General features: G+C 38.8%; 1 protein-coding gene across 3 annotated transcripts; it reads left to right on the top strand.

Annotated features, from left to right (window-relative positions):
* The first annotated feature begins 2,049 nt into the window (after positions 1-2,049).
* Positions 2,050-6,819, top strand: zfp64 (zinc finger protein 64 homolog (mouse)). 3 transcript variants are annotated; one of them, XM_075475803.1, is made up of 6 exons: positions 2,050-2,279; positions 2,447-2,614; positions 2,719-2,865; positions 4,322-4,384; positions 4,490-4,741; positions 4,837-6,819. In XM_075475803.1, exons 1-6 carry the CDS (start codon positions 2,258-2,260, stop codon positions 6,189-6,191), a joined length of 2,007 nt encoding a protein of 668 aa, XP_075331918.1. In that variant the 5' UTR covers positions 2,050-2,257; the 3' UTR covers positions 6,192-6,819. The 3 variants fall into 3 exon arrangements, with proteins under 3 accessions (XP_075331918.1, XP_075331919.1, XP_075331920.1); XM_075475804.1 differs by lacking the exons at positions 2,050-2,279; positions 2,447-2,614; positions 2,719-2,865 and adding an exon at positions 3,816-3,886; XM_075475805.1 differs by lacking the exons at positions 2,050-2,279; positions 2,447-2,614; positions 2,719-2,865 and adding an exon at positions 3,898-4,091.
* The last annotated feature ends 12,878 nt before the right edge of the window (positions 6,820-19,697 follow it).

A 19,697-nucleotide genomic window follows, 5' to 3' on the forward strand; every position in this document is an offset into this window, starting at 1 on the left:
TGTCTGATACGCAATAATTGATGTAACGTTGTGCCTCTGCGCTCAGACGTGTAAAGGCCCCATAATTTTACAGCTGGTGGACTATGGAAGTTTTTCTGTGCCATTCGTTTGAATACGAATTTCTAATATCGAATTTTTACAGCATCAAAATCAGACTCTGAATTTGAAAAACCAACAGTGTAAAAAAAAAATTCAGTGGAAAAAGAACCAGACTTAAAGTAATCTTATGTAACATTTCTACCTTAAAATAACAGCTTGAAAAAAATTGTGCGGCTAGAATGAGTTTTAATATTACGATTGGCCTGTCTCCTATGCCCTTCGGAGGTCTGAGTTGGAATAACTGTGCTATGTAACTTTGCTGGAGCGGCCCGGGAGCGGCCCGGGAGCCGAGCGGAAGTACTTCGACTTGCTTTCTGGCACACCTACCGCAAAAACAAATAGACCCCTCTCACGCTCCCAGGTACATTTGATTACTCTTACCTTCTCGGTCGACATGGCTTGCACCTTCTGACTCCTCGCCGGTTCGTCAACAAACGTGAAACGTGAAAGCGAAAGGGTGTTGTATTTACGACAGTATAACTGTACATTACCTCCAAGCCTGTAGGGGGAGCTCCATAATGGGCTTTTTGAGAAGTTACATTGTATTGCTTTAAAGCAATACAATTTTTTTCAAACTGTAATAGTATTGCTTTAAAGCAGGGCTCAGTAATACGGGGTTTGTTTACCATGCAATACACACCCCAAAGCTGTAGGGGGAGCTCTGTAGAAAATAGGCGACAGTCTAGCCAGACTGTCGTAAACCCACCAGAGGCAATTTACGGTTTATTTTTCGAGACACTGGCAGAGAGTTGGAGAGGGGGTGTGTCTATCAGGCTACCTTTTTTTTTTTTGTCTATCAGGCTACCTGGCTCGGCTCAGAGCCGTTTACGACCTGCCGTGAAGCAGTAGTTCTCGGCTCTCGTGTGTCGCGAGACTTCCAGAACTAAACAAAGCACGCGGCACCACAGGCAAAGTTGCAAGCGCTGTTTCGGGCTAGGGCCACCAGATGGAGATGGAAATGTCACCGTTTTCATCGGAACGGGTCAGCCAAGCAAACTGATGATTGCCAAGCAATATTATGACCATGAAAAAGTTGCATAGCATGTCTTTAACATCCGGGTAAACAGGGAGAAGCAATCGATCCCTGTCTCAATTCATCAGATCAGCTCAATAGATATTGAGTAATATCTATTACTCAATTTTATTCACACAAATGGCAAATAAAGTAAACTCACTCACCGAAGCACCATCACCCGCGTTGGTGGACATGGTTGATCTGTCCAATGGAGCGTAACTTGATTGGCTGGCGTTGGATGAATTGAGACAGGGATCGATTGCTTCTCCCTGTTTACCCGGATGTTGAGTCTGGTTCTTTTTCCACTGAATTTTTTGAAGTTCAATTTTTTTCCACTGAATTTTTTGAAGTTCAATTTTTTTCCATTGAATTTTTTGAAGTTCAATTTTTTTCCACTGAATTTTTTGAAGTTGATTTTTTTCCACTGAATTTTTTTTTTACGCTGTTGGTTTTTCAAATTCAGAGTCTGATTTTGATGCTGTAAAAATTCGATATTAGAAATTCGTATTCAAACTCTGATGGCACAGAAAAACTTCCATAGCTTGACCCTTAAACAAACCATTTGGATCCATTTTGTGGCACTTTTGTCTCCAAAATGAGCATCTAGTAGATGTTTCACGTTATTTTACTTCATTTTCTGGTCATCTTGCAGCTCTGCGGTTATCCCGTGTAGGCTCATCTTGTTTCCCTATTTATTGTCCAGTATTGGTAATTAACACCTCGACTTGTTTTCCTTCTATAACCATTTTTTGAGATAGCATATAGACAAAAAATACCGTGATCATGAACTGTGGTAAACATACTTGTAAAATATATATTTTAAATCATATTCAAAATAAAACAGTGTTTTTTTGTTAACACGAGTACTTTGAACTAGTGGGTTCATTTTCCCATAGTCTTGAAAGCAACACTTGACGTAACTTGGAAACGCATGTCGCAAAGATGTCGTAAAGCCCAAGCTAGAGAACTGAGTTGTTTTTGCAATTGATAACCTAACTGAGGCAGATCTAGCATTTATAACTATGTAAGTGTTTAAATGACTACATTTTTACCTTAGTCAGTGCATGTTAACACTACAATGGATGCCGTGTTCACACAGACGAACCGTAAAATGAGTTGATCTTTTGCGAAACAAGCTCGAAAATGGCAACATACAACGCCGAAGGTAAGTTAAAAAAAAATGTTGTTAGCTAAATTCTGATCCGACCGTATGAGTAACTAGTAACTTCGTGTTGTTTTATTGCTCAATTCGTACTGTCAGTCTCACAAAAACACATTTTGTAACGCGATGAAGTCATGATTTACCGCTTTATGTTTCTGTGCCCTCTTTAGTCGATGCAGGAGATTGTGTTGTGGTGGAGGTGAGCCCAGATATTCACATCTGCGGCTTCTGCAAACAGCAGTATAATAACTTCGAGGTCTTCTTCGCCCATAAACAAAATGGGTGTTCCTTCCCCACCTCCGACACACCGTCCACCGCCGCGACAGCCACTCTCACGGGTAAGAAACAACAAATGCTTCTGCTTTTTAATGTCAAAAGTTTCAATTCAAACTTTTTCCACTGTTTTGGTGTCATGCATCCGTCGTTTGCTTGTCTCACTCAGATTCCAGCTCTGACTTTGTCTTTGAGGAGACTTACCAGAACTGTGTTACCAGAGGTGTCAAAAAGACTCTCACCAAACCCCAGAAAACGCCGTCCAAAAAAATCAAACCTGCCATGACTTCAAAGAGACACTCCTGCTGTTTTTCAGGTTGTTACTTTGTGCTTTTCACGACTGATAAGCATTCTTCCCTTTCATCTTCCACACAGGGAAAACCTTGTTTTCTGCCAGTCGAGTCTCATTCCATTAGCTTTTTATTCATTTACGGTGGTATGCAAAGGTCTTGAGTCACCTCTCATTTCTTTTATATTTTGGTTCCTAGAAGCCAGACTTTCTGGTAAACTTTAAAGTGGTCTCGGGCATTAGTTATCATGGCTTTTTAAAGGTCTTTCAAAGTTTTTCTTTAAGAAATTGCATTTCGCCTGTTTTCAGTCCAGTTCTGGAACTTGTCCATTTTCATAAGGCTGTGTGTTTTGTTTGTTAAGGTACTTAACACTGACCTGTGAATCACTCAAGCATAAAAAGGCACATAACTCAAGCAATGAATTAGTGCTGTGTCTATACATAACGCATAACTTAGCAAAGATCCTCTTTTAAATTGTATCTTTCTGCACTTATTTTACAAGCAGCCTGTCACAAATACATATTTCTTCTCATTGCTTTAGTTGCTTCTACATAGATGTCAAAGATAACACAATTTAACACACCTTAATTTGTATTTTTCCACCGATAGGGTGAATCCCAAATAACTGTTAGCTGAAAACTCTGCATATCTCAACAAGGTGTGCAGTGTGTCCTTAAATGGTTTGAGGAAACTGGACAGGTGGGGGATAAATGGCAGGGATTAGAAAAATGTATAGATGTGTGTGTGTGTGTGTGTGTATGTATGTATGTATATATATATATATATATATATATATATATGTATACACACACACAGAGGGAGAGAGAGATAGATAGATAGATTTACAACAGATTTACAGTATGGGAAAATGAAGTCCATAAGAAATAGGAACAATCCAGCAAAGACCTGACATAGGACCTGAGATGCTTCTGGACCATCAGTTGATCCATCTACTGTTTCTCCAAAACCTAATCAGAAACGGTCCTCATGGAAGGGTGGCTGTCAGGAATCATCCTTGAGGATTGGAAACGGGGCGAAAAAGATGAGGTATGCACAAATAAATGTCACAATAAGTTTCCTGAAGATCTGTGGTAGCAGGTTTTATGGAGTGATGAATCCTCCCCAGAGCCTTAAGTGTGAGACCTTCATGACAAAAAGCAGAACAAAAGACAGCCAACATCCAATGTCCTTCAAAATGCCCAGGGAACTATTTCCAAAGACTACTTGGTCTTTTCCCAAGACTATCATGAAGGTAGTGGTAAGAAATATATGTAAAATATACTTTGTAGCTCAATAAGGTTGTACAAACTATATTTTTTGTATTATATACTGTATTTACATTTGTGTTTGTACATGCTTCAACATATAATATATAATGAAATGAGGGATGGCTCGAGACTTTTGTTTAGTACTTTGTTGTTTTTTTTTAAATAGCTTTCCACAAGTACTTGTGACAAGAAAATGTTGTATCTTCATCTAAAGGTTGCACTTTCAAGACACAGTATGGGCAAAAAGACATGGAGCGGCATCTCAAAACGCACACTGGTATGATAGTGCTCTGTATGTATAAACCACATATGTAAACATCAGCTACAACCCCCTCAACCGAGTCGGGTATTAATGGAATTTGTTTTTCCATTCACTAACCAGGTGAGAAACCTTTTGAATGTGAGCTCTGCCACAAGCGCTTCAGTCGGCGGGACAAGCTCAACATGCACAGCCGTTCTCACACAGGCGAGAGGCCGCACAAATGTAAACACTGTTCCTATGCAGCAGCAGACAGCAGCAGTTTGAAGAAGCACCTGCGTATTCACTATGATGAACGACCGTTCAAATGCCAGATCTGTCCTTACGCCAGCCGCAACTCCAGCCAGCTTACCGTGCATCTTCGCTCTCACACCGGTAACTCATTTAAAATCCAGACTTTTCAACAGCTATTGGAATCTTTTGTTTTGTAGACCGCATTGCAAACCTCTTGTTTCTGTTTTCCCTCTAAGGAGATGCACCTTTCCAATGCCAACAATGTGACGCAAAGTTCAAAATCAACTCGGACCTGAAGAGGCACATCCGGATTCACTCTGGCGAAAAGCCTTACAAATGTGACTTCTGTGAGTACCGCTGCGCCATGAAAGGCAACCTGAAGTCTCACATTCATATCAAACACAGCACTGAAAACTCCTTTCAATGCGTGCAGTGTGATTTCAAGTGTGCCAGCAAGGCGGCTCTGCGGCAACACTCGAGACAGCACCAGCCCTCTCAGCCCATTCAGTGTTCCAACTGCACTTACTCCTGCTCCAGCAAAGGGGCGCTCAAAGTCCATGAGCGGATCCACTCAGAAGAGCGCCCCTTTAAATGTGACTTCTGCAGTTTTGCCTCCAAGCAGCTCAGTAATCTCATCATTCACAAAAAGAAGTGTCACTCAGATAAGCCTGAGAAGGGCAGTGGGGGGAAGGGCGGCAGAGGGGGAGGAAAAAGTGCAGGTAGTGGCTCTCCCAAACCTGTCAGCTCCCGTTATCGAGCCAAACTCGATGCAACTCGAGCCTTCTGCTGCGACTCGTGTGATGCTTCGTTTGTGAGGGAGGACTCCCTGCGCAGCCACAAGAAGCAACACAGAGATGCTCAGAATATGCTGCAGCTCCAGCTCTCCACCACAGCAGATGCAGTCGGCTTGGTTCCTGTTACAGTGTCGCAAAGCAACACTCAGCTTGAAGTTCCTATCCCGTCTAGCTCAGTGCCTCCTTATGGTAATGCACAGCTCAAAATCATCTTACCGCACACTTTGTCCCATCAGAACGCCTTAATTCCTGCTGCTGCCGACGGTCGGAGTAAGAGCAATATGGTGTTGCTTAGCCCAGAAAATCAGGACATGGTCGTCAATTCTATGATTCAACAGGTGAACCTGCTGGCACCCTTACAACCTCTCGGGTCCTCTCAGACTGCAGGGGCAACCATCGAACCACAGACGGTGCTCTTGACCCAGCTTAGCTCAGAGGACATGAACAACCCTCTACACCAGGCCCTGCTGCAGACGGCCATAACCACTCAGGACTCCAGCAGCAGCAGCACACAGACACTGATCACCACCTGCTCAGAACTGGAAGGCTTTAACACCTTGCTCCAGGGGGGAGGCGCAGAAGTTACAGTGGTCACAGTAGGAAACTCTGCCTTGGTGGCAGCAGCAACTCCACCCAATGTGGAGGTGTCCAAGCCAGCAGGGACAGTGAAAGCCGAAGAGAGCACCTTACCTTACCAGGAAAGTGCGTTACTAGTGCCAAACATCGGCCTCGGCAGCCAAAATGTGGTCATACACGGTGTTCCGCTGATAGTGTCTACTCAACCACCGCAGAGTTGAGTGGAGCAACTCTCTCCTCACACATTTTACACACTCGCACACCAGAAGGTATCCAACAATGAATGGTGTGTGTTTTGTTTTCATCTGAAACTGAAAAGGCTGTAACTGCATTATAAGCTATTTCTTTGCCTGAGAGAGCTCTCAGACCTGAAGGTTACCACTGAGTTATCAATACTGTTGACCCTGACATTGTTGTAGTTTTCTGATTTTGAAATAATTCTCAATCAACATCATGAACAACTTGCATTGCAAAGTTATTTCTGCCAGTTTTCACAAGTTGGACTTGGAGGCATCAAATTGAGATACATCTTAATCTAATTATTTAGTGGAAGTTGTGTTTTTATTATCATACAACAACATCACCAAAAACATCAGAATAAAGTCTTAAACAAATAAGTAGAACTTGAAATTGAATGCATCTTTCGGTCATGCAATGTCTGGTTTGTCCATAAGGTGGCAGCAGAGTGACAAAGGATGAAGTTTAGTCTGAACAGTGTGTGTCCTCTCTCTTAATCTTGGAAGTAGATGTAAGTTGTAGAAAACATTAGGTCACATATCAAGGTCTTAGTTTCTAAAAGCCAAGTTGCTCTTCCAATAGATTTTTCAATAAAGTGCCTGTTTTGCTTGCTGCTGTCTATTATTCTGCCCATTTTTACACACGGACCTCAGCACTTAGTATTTGGAGAGTGGATGCTGCACCTGAATAGAAGTCTCCTGTAAACGGCTCACCATTGATTTCTCTCGTCTCTCGGCACTAATGGCTCTGCTGCGCTTTCAGGCTCAGCATGACCACAAACTCAAATGAAGTCGTCTGATGATGAAGATGTTTGCTAGTACTGGGGTTTCACCTCAGAGTCAGCTTGCTCTTCAGGAAGAGAATTGAAACAGTCACCTTTTGTGGTTCTACCTTAAATATTGAGTCCTTTGACCTTTTTCAAAATATTTTTAAGGATTAAGGAATATCCCTGCACAGTTAAGGACATGTGGGTAACTGTAAGCTAATTTAGAAAAACGGATAAAGTATGTTAATAGTATGCTAATTCATGCATTTCACGAAAAACACTAGTTTAAAGTCTCCATTGATCTAACAGCAAGAGCTGCTTAATATTTCAAATTTAATGACTAACCAAGCGTGTGATGCAGAAATTAATATCGCTGCTTTGGCAATCAAGTTAAAGCTACAGTCAGCAGCCAGATCGTATAAAGATTTAATGTGGTACTATGTTGTTCGGTCTAAGGATAAGATATTAATTCTGCACAAACAAAACGAATTGGTGATGAGAGGTGCTGGTATGCACAGGTAATCTGCTTCAGGGAAATAAAGTTGGTTAGTAGTGAACAATGTATTGCTCAAAGAACGTCCTACTCTAAATCTCTTGTGGTTAAGGACAAGCAGTACGTTATTCTCTGTGGCTCAGAGGAAGCCAAAATGGTTTGTCCCCATACTGGTCAAAATCCACCATGCCAGAGGATATAGATTGGTATAAGCACGGTCTAAATAATGCCTCCGATTCACCCCAAGGACACTGGTCCAAAGTCTTTATTTCTCCAGATTGATTTAGACTAATCACACACTGGTCATAGATCATCCAAAACACAGCCAAATTTGCCCAAACTGTCCAAAAGGGAACGGATGAAAGGACATATCTGAGAGTTTTAACACCTAACCTCAAACAGCCTGATTTCCCCTTGCACCTGCACTCAAGCTCACAATAGTATAATAATACAAGCGAACTTTAGAATCAGTGGGGACACTTTTGAATATTGTGTGGGTTTTATTTTTTTCCTTTTATTTTTTTTTAGAACCAAAAGGTGTCGCCTCATCTTCAGATGGAGCTGTGAAAAATACTGGAAACTCCATTATTCATGAAGATGAGTGTTTAGAAGGAAAAGCAAGAAGTGCTCTCTGGTGTATCTCTTTGATCTATTATCTAACAGACTTCCAGACCATAATCCTGAGAGCCACACCCACCCCCCTCGTTCCTCTCCTGTTTTCCTCTCACACTTGTGACATCAGAGCTGGGCTAAGTGCTTTTCTTATGGTCTACAACATCTTTGGATCTTGAACTGCTGTAGTTGTAGAGACAAAACATTTTTTAAACTTGTGTATGATTTTGGTAGGCTTTTAGCTGAATATTGTATGAACATTTGAAGAAATGTTCTAATTAGATTCAGTATAAAGAAATGGTCTAAACTCTTTCAGTGAATCCAGACTAAAGTTTTGCTTTGGTTAAAGCTTCTAAGGTTTCTTGAGAAACGTAGCAGGAGTTTTAAACAAACCTCTTTATTCTATATTCTCAGTTCCTTCCTTCCTGTGTTTGAGATGTCAGCTTTTGAATGGGGTCATAAATGTCTCCCCAAAAAGCAATTTCCACTCACAGCTGCTTAAAGAAATCGTAAGTTTTGATGCATTCCTTCAAAATATAAACAGATCCAGAGAGAACCAGGTGATTGAAGGACTTAGCTGTAAATTACACGCGTTTTAGCAGTTGGGAGGTTGGATGTTTTTAAAAGTATGGAATTAGAGTTGATTTCTTTTTATCATAGTTTTGAATAAATCCAACCATGAGTGCAAAAAGTTTTGTTTCACACTGCTCTCCTCCAGGTACAATCTGTCACTTGCTTCATTTTGACCTTTGCTTTGTTTGCGTACATTTTGCTATCTGATCAGTAAATGGCATTGAATGCTTTAATGAAATTAACTGATTGGTGAAGTATTGATATGGATTTGTTTTTCCGATGCAGGCATCTATTCGGTGTGACACTATTGACATCTTAAGTGAGTTTTGATTTCTCAGAGCACTGGCGTTTATCTTGTCTCCAGTCAATTCTTTTTTTCTGTGACACAAATTCAAGATGATAGGGCCAGTTGATCAGCAGTTTACAGCCAACTAACAAAAAGGCACCTTAATTTGCCTTTCTGAATGCAATGTGATTATTTGCTGAGACATTACTAGGCTATTGTGATGTCTAGGAGAGGAATCAATCATATCATTTTAAGGCAAAACTCTAGTTTTAAGGTAACTTTTTCAGTGTTTTGTGGTATTTTAGGGTGTTGTTTTAGTCTTTTTTTTGTCTATCTTAGGTTGTCAGGAAGCATTACTCTGACAGGCCCTTTTGCTGTTGTTTCTTTAGGGCTAAAAGCACAGTTTACAACCGGTCCTCAGGGGGCAAAAAAATAAGTATAATTTTCACCTAATAGGGCATGGCTGCACTGAGAGCAACAAAACCCCATAAAAATTCTTAGGTGGACACAAGAATGCTACAGTATCTCCTGCCCCTCGGCACAGAGTCACTGCCTTTTATAATAATGTTCATTATTCCTTTAAGACAAAATGGGTTAGCACTGAGTGTGATCTCATGAATACAAGTAATAGGCTATTATCTTTTGTGATTCAGTAACAAAGACATTTGGTCATTGTTTTCCTTGTCTTGTTTCTGTGCCACGAAACCTAAGCAAATGACTTTTTGCATGCTTTTGGCTGTGCACACGGTGCCATGTATTGAAGGGAGAACAATCACTCAATTGTTTTCATTAATTCCATATGTAGTGGGATGCAAGTTATGTTGGGAACTCTGGACAAGTGTAAGTCTTGGGCCATCAGTTTTGGCTAAGGTTTGGATGCAGGATTTGTTTTTTTATGCTGGGTTTTGTGGCCACCTCTGATCATTCTCACACGTCAGCATATTGCATTGTGTTTCCTCTACGTGCGTTCTCATAGTCTGCCGAGTGGCACAGTCAGTTTTTGTGTGGTTCATCATTTGTTTTCATCTGGCTGCCATTGTATGGAGATTAGATTGTTCTTAAGCATTCCATAATTTATGTCACCTTTGTGCTGAGCTGAAATACTGATTGGAAATGTAATCATAAAAGCAACGCAGAAAAACAGGTTTTTCCCATTTTGGGAGAAGGAGAGGCATTTATACTGACTGTAAGCACGTTGTGGTATCTGCAATGTATTCACTGAACTTTTAAATCAGTACTTATGTGTTAACTCTATATATGTTATTGCATAACCAAAAAAACCTACTTACAATTTTAGAGATACCACTGGTTTCAACAGATGGCCATGAGCAAGCAAAATGTTTTCTTTGTTCACACATGCCTTATCCTAAAAAAACAAACATGATGGAAATCTGATCTTTACACATACAAGCCATTGTTGTGTGTGTGTGTGTGTGTGTGTGTGTGTGTGTGTGTGTGTGTGTGTGTGTGTGTGTGTGTGTGTGTGTGTGTGTGTGTGTGTGTGAATGCGTGCGCGCACATGAATGTGTATGTGCTTAAGTCTGTGTTTACTCTGGCTGCTTTGAAAGTGCTTATAGCACAAGATACTGCTGCCACATTAAATCTTGTACAATGGAAAAAGACTAAGTTGACCTGGAGCAGTCAGGGGGCACTTTAGGTTGTGTGGGTTATTACAACACAGTTGTATATCTTTTTCAATTATATGTCGCTCTTCTTTTTTGCCAAAGCAACAACCGATATTGACTTCATTAGTTGTGAAAGAACCTTTCTTTTCAAGCAAACAATTAAACAAAAATGTTGTTTTTTGTTTCATCTGAATGATGAAAGTAAACTTTAGTATTTCTTAAAGCATAGCTAAAATGGTTACTAAAGGAGTGACTTCTATTTTCATTATTATTGGAGGAAAAACTTAAAAAAAAGAAAAAATGGGCCTTCATCCTTTCTGAATTTTTTTCTCTTCAAATGAAGTTGTCATACTGCCACCATAATGTCCACTCAACCTCATCCAACTCATAGCCTGTCCATATTTGCTGTTTGTTTGACCCCATAAGGGCATGAACCCTGGCTGATCCTTCATCCGAGGACAAAGCTTATGTTTGCAGTGACATCATAAATGCCAGTGCAGAGACAACAATGGCTGACGAATTTAGCGGGAGTCGGGCACAGTGGACAGCAGAAACATAGCCCGAAACTTCCAGTGTCATGGAAAGTTTTTCAGAAAAGGACCCACGCCTTGGCTAAACAATGCTGAGTGCTCCCAAAATGAGAGGAGCTGCTGAAGAGATCAAATTGCCGTGGTTGTTTTAGAGGAGAGGGGGGGGCTGAGCATTGCTGGGACCATCAAGTTATAACACTAAATGCTTCTATGAAGCTTTGTGGTAGTTGGAGACAGTCAGAGACAGCGCACTGCTCCTTGGGGAAGAAAGACGCTTTGTTTTTATAGGCTGCCTGGAATGTGTTGAGGACTGTGGACATCTGCTTTATTAGCATATGTGAATCCACCCCCAGCTATGGATCTGCTGGTGGTCTGATAATGTATCATACTGTTACTGATATCTGCTGGTACAGCTTTTGTAAATGGCTGGTTTGCAATTTCTTTACTCTATATTATTAATACATTGTGGTTTCGGGTCAAATTTGATCATCTACATGTCAAACACTTGACTAACTCAGGAAGTAGGCCTTGTGAAAAGCATGTTTTAGTTATTTTCAGTTGCACATCCCAGAGATGATGAGTTTCTGTTTTAGTCTGGCTCTCCCAGAGCTTATTGGTGTGAAAATACCTCAGAAGCATTCTCAGAGTCATTCTTAGGTCATTACAGATGTATCCCACCCATGCACTCATACTGGCTCATGGATTACCATTTCCTTTCTTAAGCTAATTGTGTTATTGTGACTTCTTCTCTTTTTCAAAATCAAGTAGGGGGTATGCGAGCCTATGAATGAATGTACAATCACTTATGGATGAGATTTGTTTTCTTCAAATGTAAATTGAATACTGAGGTTCTCAGGATTCTCTGAAGTTGTCTTTGTTGGATGTAGAAGTTGTGTTCAAAATTGATAATCAGGTAGTTGCAGATTTTTAAAGCAATGACCTTTTATATAAACACCTGGTTTAGAGTTGACCCATGACACATACCCTCTGGTTATTTTTTTGTTATCACAACTTCATGTCAGAAAATTAATTAGTCTGTGAATGATGCAGCATTTCTCAAAAGCTTAGTGATAAAAATCAAGTGGCAAAGTCCCTCTCAGACAGATATCCTCTATTTAATAGACCAGGCTCATGTAACCTAACACCTTTGAGGGAATGCACTCAATCAAGCCTATTGTTTCTGCTCACATACAGTTCCCTGTGTGAGATAAGTATGGCCTGGCCACAGTGATAACAACAATGCCTTAAAAGCAAGAATGAAACATTATGTGTCAACACCTCGGTTTGTGAGCTTTCCACCCAGATTTCATGCAAGCTCAGCTCAGACAAGTGACCATTACAGTTCAAATTAAGTTACGTTACTAATAACAGTGTATGGCTGATTCTAATGTCAGATCATTGCAGACTAATATTCAGACTATTAGTCAGGATGTGATGAGGTGAGCTCATGCCTGTGGTTTGATACACATAGCTATTTGATGAGGCTCCATAAATATTATTGTGCTGAGGATATGACTCAGGACAGAGAGAATCCTATTCACTGGGCCATTACTTGAGTTGAAAGGAAGAGGAGGAAGTTGGTTTGAAGATTTGTCAGCATCAGATCTTTCTGTTTTAGAAAGGGGGTGGTCTCTGCACAGCAAAGGAATGTGAGAAAAGACCTAGTTGTTGGAATTGTTTTTTTTCCTGCTCATCTATAAGAATAGCCACCAGATCCTGTGTGTGAGAAACTGCAGATAATAATTTGATAATTGAAAGTAGAATTCTTATTTTTAATTTTGAACCCAAAATTGATTAAGCTTTTTCATTGCAGATCATGCTGCAATTATAATTGAAAACCAACATACAGTCATAAAAAGTAAAGTATACTCACTTTTATTTCTAAAGTTTTACATGTCAAGAAAATAAAAATCATCTTTACCAGATCTTAAAATTAGGCAAATGCAACCTTAGATAAACAACAAGTGGAACAAACTGCCAGTGGAAATTAAACTTTCACCAAATGTAGACATTTTTAAATCCAGGTTAAAAACATTTCTTTTCTCATGTGTCTATGCATGAAATCTGCACGATATCTTTTAACTTATCCTGACTGTTGCTTGTTTTTAAATTCATTTAAATGATTTTATTTGTTTCTCTTTATATTATTTTATGTATTTTTAATGCTTCTTCCACTCCCTGCTGCAATGCTTTTATTTTATGTAAAGCACTTTGAATTGTTTGTACATGAAATGTGCTATATAAATAAATTTAATTTGATTTGATTTGAACAACACATAGCATATTACAATGTGTCATAATTAATTTAACTGAAACTCAGTTAAACTCAATTAAATAATAATAACCCATGCTTCTGTATATTGTAAAAGGTATGCTAGTATTCATTTAAGTGAGCATAGCTCTCTCTTTTAATTTCACATCATACGATCTAAATCCGGTCTGGACTTTGACTTCACCATTTTAACAAATTGTTTTGTTGTTGTTTTTTAGCCATTCTGTTGTAGATTTGCCACTGTGCTTGGGATCGTTGTCCTTCTGCATTATCCAGTTTTGGCCAAACTTTAGTTGCTGGACAGAAAACCTCACAGAAGTCTTGTTGTTTGTTCAGATGTAAATTTGTTAACCTTAGCAATGCTACAGTGTTCTTTTTGGAGAGAGGAGGCTTTCTCCTGGCAACCTTTTCAAACTAGCCATACTTGTTTAGTCTTTTTCTATTTTCACTGTCATGAACGTTAACATTTGATATGCTAACTGAGGCCTGTAGATTCTGAGATGTATTTCTCTGTGTATTGCTCAGTCTGACTGTGGGGTGAACTTGGGACGTCCACTCCTGGGAAGTCTGGAAACTTTCTTGAATGTTTTCCACTTGTAGATAATCTTTCACACAGTAAAATGATGCGTTCTAAATTGTTTGGAAAATGCCTTAGAATCCTTCCCAGATTGATGCACAGCAACAATCGCTTCTCTGGGATGTTTTTTGCTCGTTCACATTGTGCAACACAGTTTAGTGCGCCACACCAGCAAACTCCCCAATATTTGGCTTCTAATAAAGTGCTCACATTTGCTGATGATCAATTAGTCAATTACATTTAATTAGCAGCACCTGTCTACTACTTACACACTTAATTTCCCATGGAACCTGTTATGGTGGACTTAAGTTTTTCCCACACTGCTTCAGCGTTTTAGGCTTAGTTTTTGTTAATGTAAATGAATGACACTGCAGCATGGCATGTGTTGTAGTTCGGGTTGAATTCACAAAATTCATAAAAAGGAAAACATAATGACCAGATGATTTTTTTAACATCATGTTCTAATATATAAAATATGAGAGTATTCTTTTTTTCCCACACGACTGTAATTTATGCCAAAACTTGTTCACTGCCAAACAATGTCTCATGTATGTCTCGAACAACAGGTTTTGTCAGCAATCTTCAGAGCAACAGGTAAATCAGAAACTGACACTTCTGAAACTTCTCTGTCATTCTGCTTGCATGCTCTGGTTGGCTTGTTACTTCATTTATCTCATCATCTGTGGTGGTAGGCTGATAAATCCATCTGCGCCTGCGAAGGGACACTAATCCTAGACAACTGTGCCCCTTTGGCACCATATCCGCTGCACTCCTGGTTGTTCAATACAATAGGCTCTCCCCCTTTGTCCTTGAAATTGTTTTAATTAGCCCCATGGATGGGGGCAGGGGTTACAAACATAAGACAGACTCAACAGGATTGACAAAATCACATGAGCATGATACCACAGGCATGGAGATGACAGACGTGTTTGAAGCAGGCCGTGAATAATGAAACTGATAAAAGTGACAGATAAAGAAGCACTGCAGAATAACAGTTAATAAGTCAAAGTATTGAATTTGTCAGCTAAGTTAAATAAAGTGATGTTTAACAGCACAGTGATTAATAAGATATTAAAAAAATGTATTTCTCTAAATAATGGATTGTCTTAATAGAAGGTGCGCCTTATTAAACCTATATTGTGTTACATTCTCTAGCACATGTTTTTTTAGCAGAGTTGTATTGTTTTGACAAGTAACCTTCTGAAAAACATAAAAGACATTAAAATGAGACACTTAGACAAATTTTCCACAAATGTCCAGCACTTTTTGTAAAACCGTAAAACTCGTTATGGCTGCTTACTTAACAAATGCATTGTAGGCATGTGTAAGTATGTGTCCACAGGCATGTTTAGGGCTTGTCCCACCACCAAACTTGCGATATGGACCACTTAGACCTCCCAGCAGCCCTGCCAACATGAGGTGACTGGTGGAAAAGTCTTGAGTTGATCCAAAATTCAAGAGGATCATGTGACATCTAAAATACTGCTAAAATCCAATATCTAAGTCTGTTGTCCAGTTTCTTTTCTATTTGTAAGTTAATTCAAGGAATGTCAGAAAAAGCATTGGTTTACATCCTCTACAAGAATAAGAATTGTTGTCAAACAGGGAAATTCTTGAACTAACAAACCTAGATTGGCTATTTATGTAATTGCCCACACCCCCTCCAAAAATTCTGCTCTCTCAAGTCAAATACCCATCCCCCTCCCCCTCCTCTCCTCGCCCCATGGGAGGAGGGGTGGTGGAAAGTGAGAGAGAGAGATCCCAAACCATCTGAATCCCTTTTAACTAAGTGGCCAGAGAGGAGTAAGGGGCAATTATTCCACCATGATGCATTCCTTTTCAAAAGGGGATAGCATCACTGTTCAACACATGGAATGCAAGCTGTGTTATGGGCACTGAAGGCATGTTACATCCTCCCTCTGCTCATGAAAATCTGGTTATGTCCATCAGAAAACAGCAGAACAGGTGCTCGCAAAGGTATTGAGGACTGTGTACACAGCAGGAATCAAAATATAGGCAGTGGGTTTGGGTAAAAAATATCACATTACAAATATTTATAACTTAAAGTTGGAGTCATTAATTCTTTATACAAGATATTGTTTTAGGTTGCATTCATTTGCAATCATTAAACACTAATTGGCTGAGATGGACTTATCTAGAACAATTTAAATATGTTATATATATATATATATAAATATATATATATCATATATAAATATATATTACTACATATACAAGATATTACATTTTGTAGAGCTATCATTAATTACAATTAAATACTTTTTTTTTGTATTTAAGTTAACATTTACAATGAAATGATGGTTGGTAAAAAAAAAATTAAACAGCCCGCATAACCCCATCTGCACATTAAGACACACAAACATGCAAAAAAAAGTAAAGAAAAGAAAATATATTTCTATTTGCACTCCTTAAGTTGTATCTAATCACAAGTCAACAAGATGACTTAAAATATTCAGCCATTGTCATAACTTTTTTTCTGTTTTCTTCCATGTTTATAGGGTATATGCAGAGATTAGCAGTGGGAAGGTCTACAAGACACTCCTAACCATCATGTCAGTGTGTCAGTGAACACAGGTTTTTTTTTTTTTAGATTTGATTATCTATCACTTACATTGGAGGCCAGTTTCCTGCTACTATAAACACAGGCTTAATGATGAAAAATACAGCTGTGGACATGGAATAGCCTACAATTAAGCAAGATTTATAATGGTGTGCTGTGATGAAGACCCTCCTCATAGTTGGTCCCTCAGGAAAAGTTCTGTGAGAAAAACCGTTTGTTTGTTTTTACCTTTCATAGTCATGCTAATCATACAAAATGCTGGAGTAAGCATTCTTGTTTGAGTAGAATTTGGGATTTTGTTTTTCTTCCTGTGATCTGAAACAAATGCACGCTGTGGTCGTGCTAAGATTCTGAGATTATAATGTTTTCTTTTTATTACACCCTCTCATAAATTAAGTGTGCTTAAGAAATGATGACTTAACATTGTTAATGAAGAAAACTTTGCTGCCTTGTGCTTTCTCGTTACCAAAGTTTTTTGATTTTAATGTGTTGTGGCCCCGTTTCCCATACCCCACCTGTAGGTTGTGCAGCATTGATTGCTCCAGACAGCCATGCAAGGTCTATTTTTTCAGTGGTGTTTAATGGAGCTCATCATCCCCTACTAATTCTTTCACCATTTCCTCTGAAACTGGACACTGCTGTCGATGTCTCATCCAACAACCCTTTTCTTAGGAAGTGACTGGAGCATGGAGCGTGAGCTTTAGCACTTCTTTTAAAGAGTTAGACAATGAGCACAAGACAAATTTCCAACTGAGCAGCTGTGTGGTGGAAAGCACTTGCCTTTGTCCAGTCCTTCCCACAGTTGCATAGGGGCTGTCATATGCTCTGCATTTGTTCGCTTTATTAGATGGGTTCTTAAATGCATGTGGGGTGAAACCAAATACGTTCTTAGGTCTGTGAAAGTCACAGGGTGTAAAGACAAAATGTACCATGGCTTAGCTTATATTCTTTTTCCTCATTTCTGATAGAATAATCAGATGGTCTTATTATTCTTATGTAAGAAATTATGTTTCTTTTTTTGCTCATCAGAATAATATATCTACACACAAGTTACATATATTGGCAAAATAAAATGTTAAATTCATGTCACAGCAAGTTGAATTTTATGCTGTTGGGTTTGTTTATGCACCACATTGTAAGGATCCTGCTAGTACTGTGGCTATTGTTGTGTTTTCATTCATAAATTCAGCACATCTCAAGAAACCTTTTGAAAAGGCCCAAAAAAGATGAATGTTAATCAGACACATTTCTGTTGAATGGTTTACAGCCAATGAACTAGGCTGCATAGTGATACCAAAGAAAGCAGTTGACCTAAAGGGAAACAAGTCACTTGGAGGAAAAAACAAAATGACAATTGCAGTGGACGTCTACAATAAGAAAATGGAGAGAGCTCTTTTTAAGGAAAAAGTTGGAATATTAAAGTTTATTGTTTGCTGGCTCAGACCAGAAACATCTGGCAAGACACTTCATTTGTACAAAATTGTGTTCATTCAATCTTAAGTGTATTGAATCTTCTTTAAAGACAATTTTTTTTCTTTTTTTGTGGAAGTTATTATGATTTTTAATCATTTCCATTTCCATTCATCTTTTCTCTCTAAAATCATACATCAGCCAATTTCTACTTGACTAAACAAAATGCTAAACATTTCTGCAAGTTTAAAAAAGCATGTTTTGGGAAGTTGCAAGATTATGAAAACTCTTTATCAACAATATAACCCCCACTGACTATGACTCCATAAATTTAACACACACATGTATTTGAAAGTGCTGTTATTGATTTAGTTTAGTAAATAAGGCACAAATGTTGAGCAGATGTATTTCATTATTCAGATTTTAGTACAACACCGGCTGGTTGGTTCATAGTTCAAATAGTCACTACATAAGTGTTTGTGAGCTTCTTTGGATCTGTATTTTTTTTAAATAATGCAAAGGGCATCCACAAAACAGATTTTTGTAATCCAAAACATAGTTTGATAATGATAATCAGTAGATAATGTAAAGTGGACATACTGTAATGCATCCGGGACAGTAATCCAGTCCGGCACATGGATTTCCATATATTCAGTTTATCTTGTTTCTTGGCGGGGCATTTTATTCTCATTTCCTGTCTCCATCTTTTACCCTTCTCCTCCTAATTTGGCAAACTATTCATTTTTCAGGTGAAGAAAACATGTATATGTATGCTAAATATTTTAGCTAAAAAGCCAACCCAGTCTTACAGTGAAAGATGAAATATTCACAAAAGTTTCAACTATTGATTTCTGTCAAGAAAGTAACTACTCAGAAGAATACAATGTCATCACATTCCTTTAGATAGTCACTTAAAATCTGTTCCATCATATTAGAGAGGAGACAATCGCCGTTTCATTGCATTTTTACACATTTTACAAACTACAAGGTTAAGGTTAGGCATTAGAAAAAAATGCTTGGTCAAGGTGAGGCATTAAAAAACAAATGATTAAGGTGAGGGAAACATCTTGGCTTGCATTAAAACAGACAATGGAATTGCACTTCAAAATATTATTTTCCTGGAATAGTGTAAACCCTCAGCTAAATACACAAAATGTGTTGGACACACAAGCCACAAAGCCCTCTCAGATACATTACTTTGAATATCATGCTGGATGGAAAGAATACAGAATTTGTGTGCATCAGCAAGAATACAGTTTACATAAGAATACATAGTTACGAAACAGTTTTCTGTTTCGTAACTATGCTGTTTTTTGAAGTTTTTCTGTAAGGGCAGGTTGAAAAACCTAAAGATACAGCTAGAGTGGCACTGTCTATAAGTCTATGCTACTAGCACCTTGTAAGGCTAACTACATAGCGTGTTACATGTTGTTTGATATGTACCGAAGACAATGTGCTTTTAAGAGGGAATTATGGATCTAAGCTAATGAGCTGCAAGCTGTATATTTCCTGTGCAGACATGAGTGGTAAAAATGTTCTCATCTAACTCCCCCACAAGAATCCCAATGCTTTATATTCAAGAAAGTTTAAGTACATCTCTTTGTCCATAATAGTGATTCAGTCCAAGTTTTATATAGTGAATTGAGAAAGTGTAGTTTAAGATTTCTGTGGTATGTATGTCATACCAAACTTCCCAGTGTCTGTATTGTGTTAGCAGGCAGATTCTTCTGCACTGTCACACAGAGAGCAGTCAGCTAAATGCATC

The sequence above is a fragment of the Odontesthes bonariensis genome, chromosome 10, assembly GCF_027942865.1.
Source record: "Odontesthes bonariensis isolate fOdoBon6 chromosome 10, fOdoBon6.hap1, whole genome shotgun sequence".
NCBI lineage: Eukaryota > Metazoa > Chordata > Actinopteri > Atheriniformes > Atherinopsidae > Odontesthes > Odontesthes bonariensis.

Coding starts and splice junctions, on each gene's coding strand:
- zfp64 (XM_075475803.1), top strand. CDS start 2,258: ATGGCAACATACAACGCCGAAG. Junction 2,615..2,718: donor CGCGACAGCCACTCTCACGG/GTAAGAAACAAC, acceptor TGTCTCACTCAG/ATTCCAGCTCTGACTTTGTC. Junction 2,866..4,321: donor ACACTCCTGCTGTTTTTCAG/GTTGTTACTTTG, acceptor CTTCATCTAAAG/GTTGCACTTTCAAGACACAG.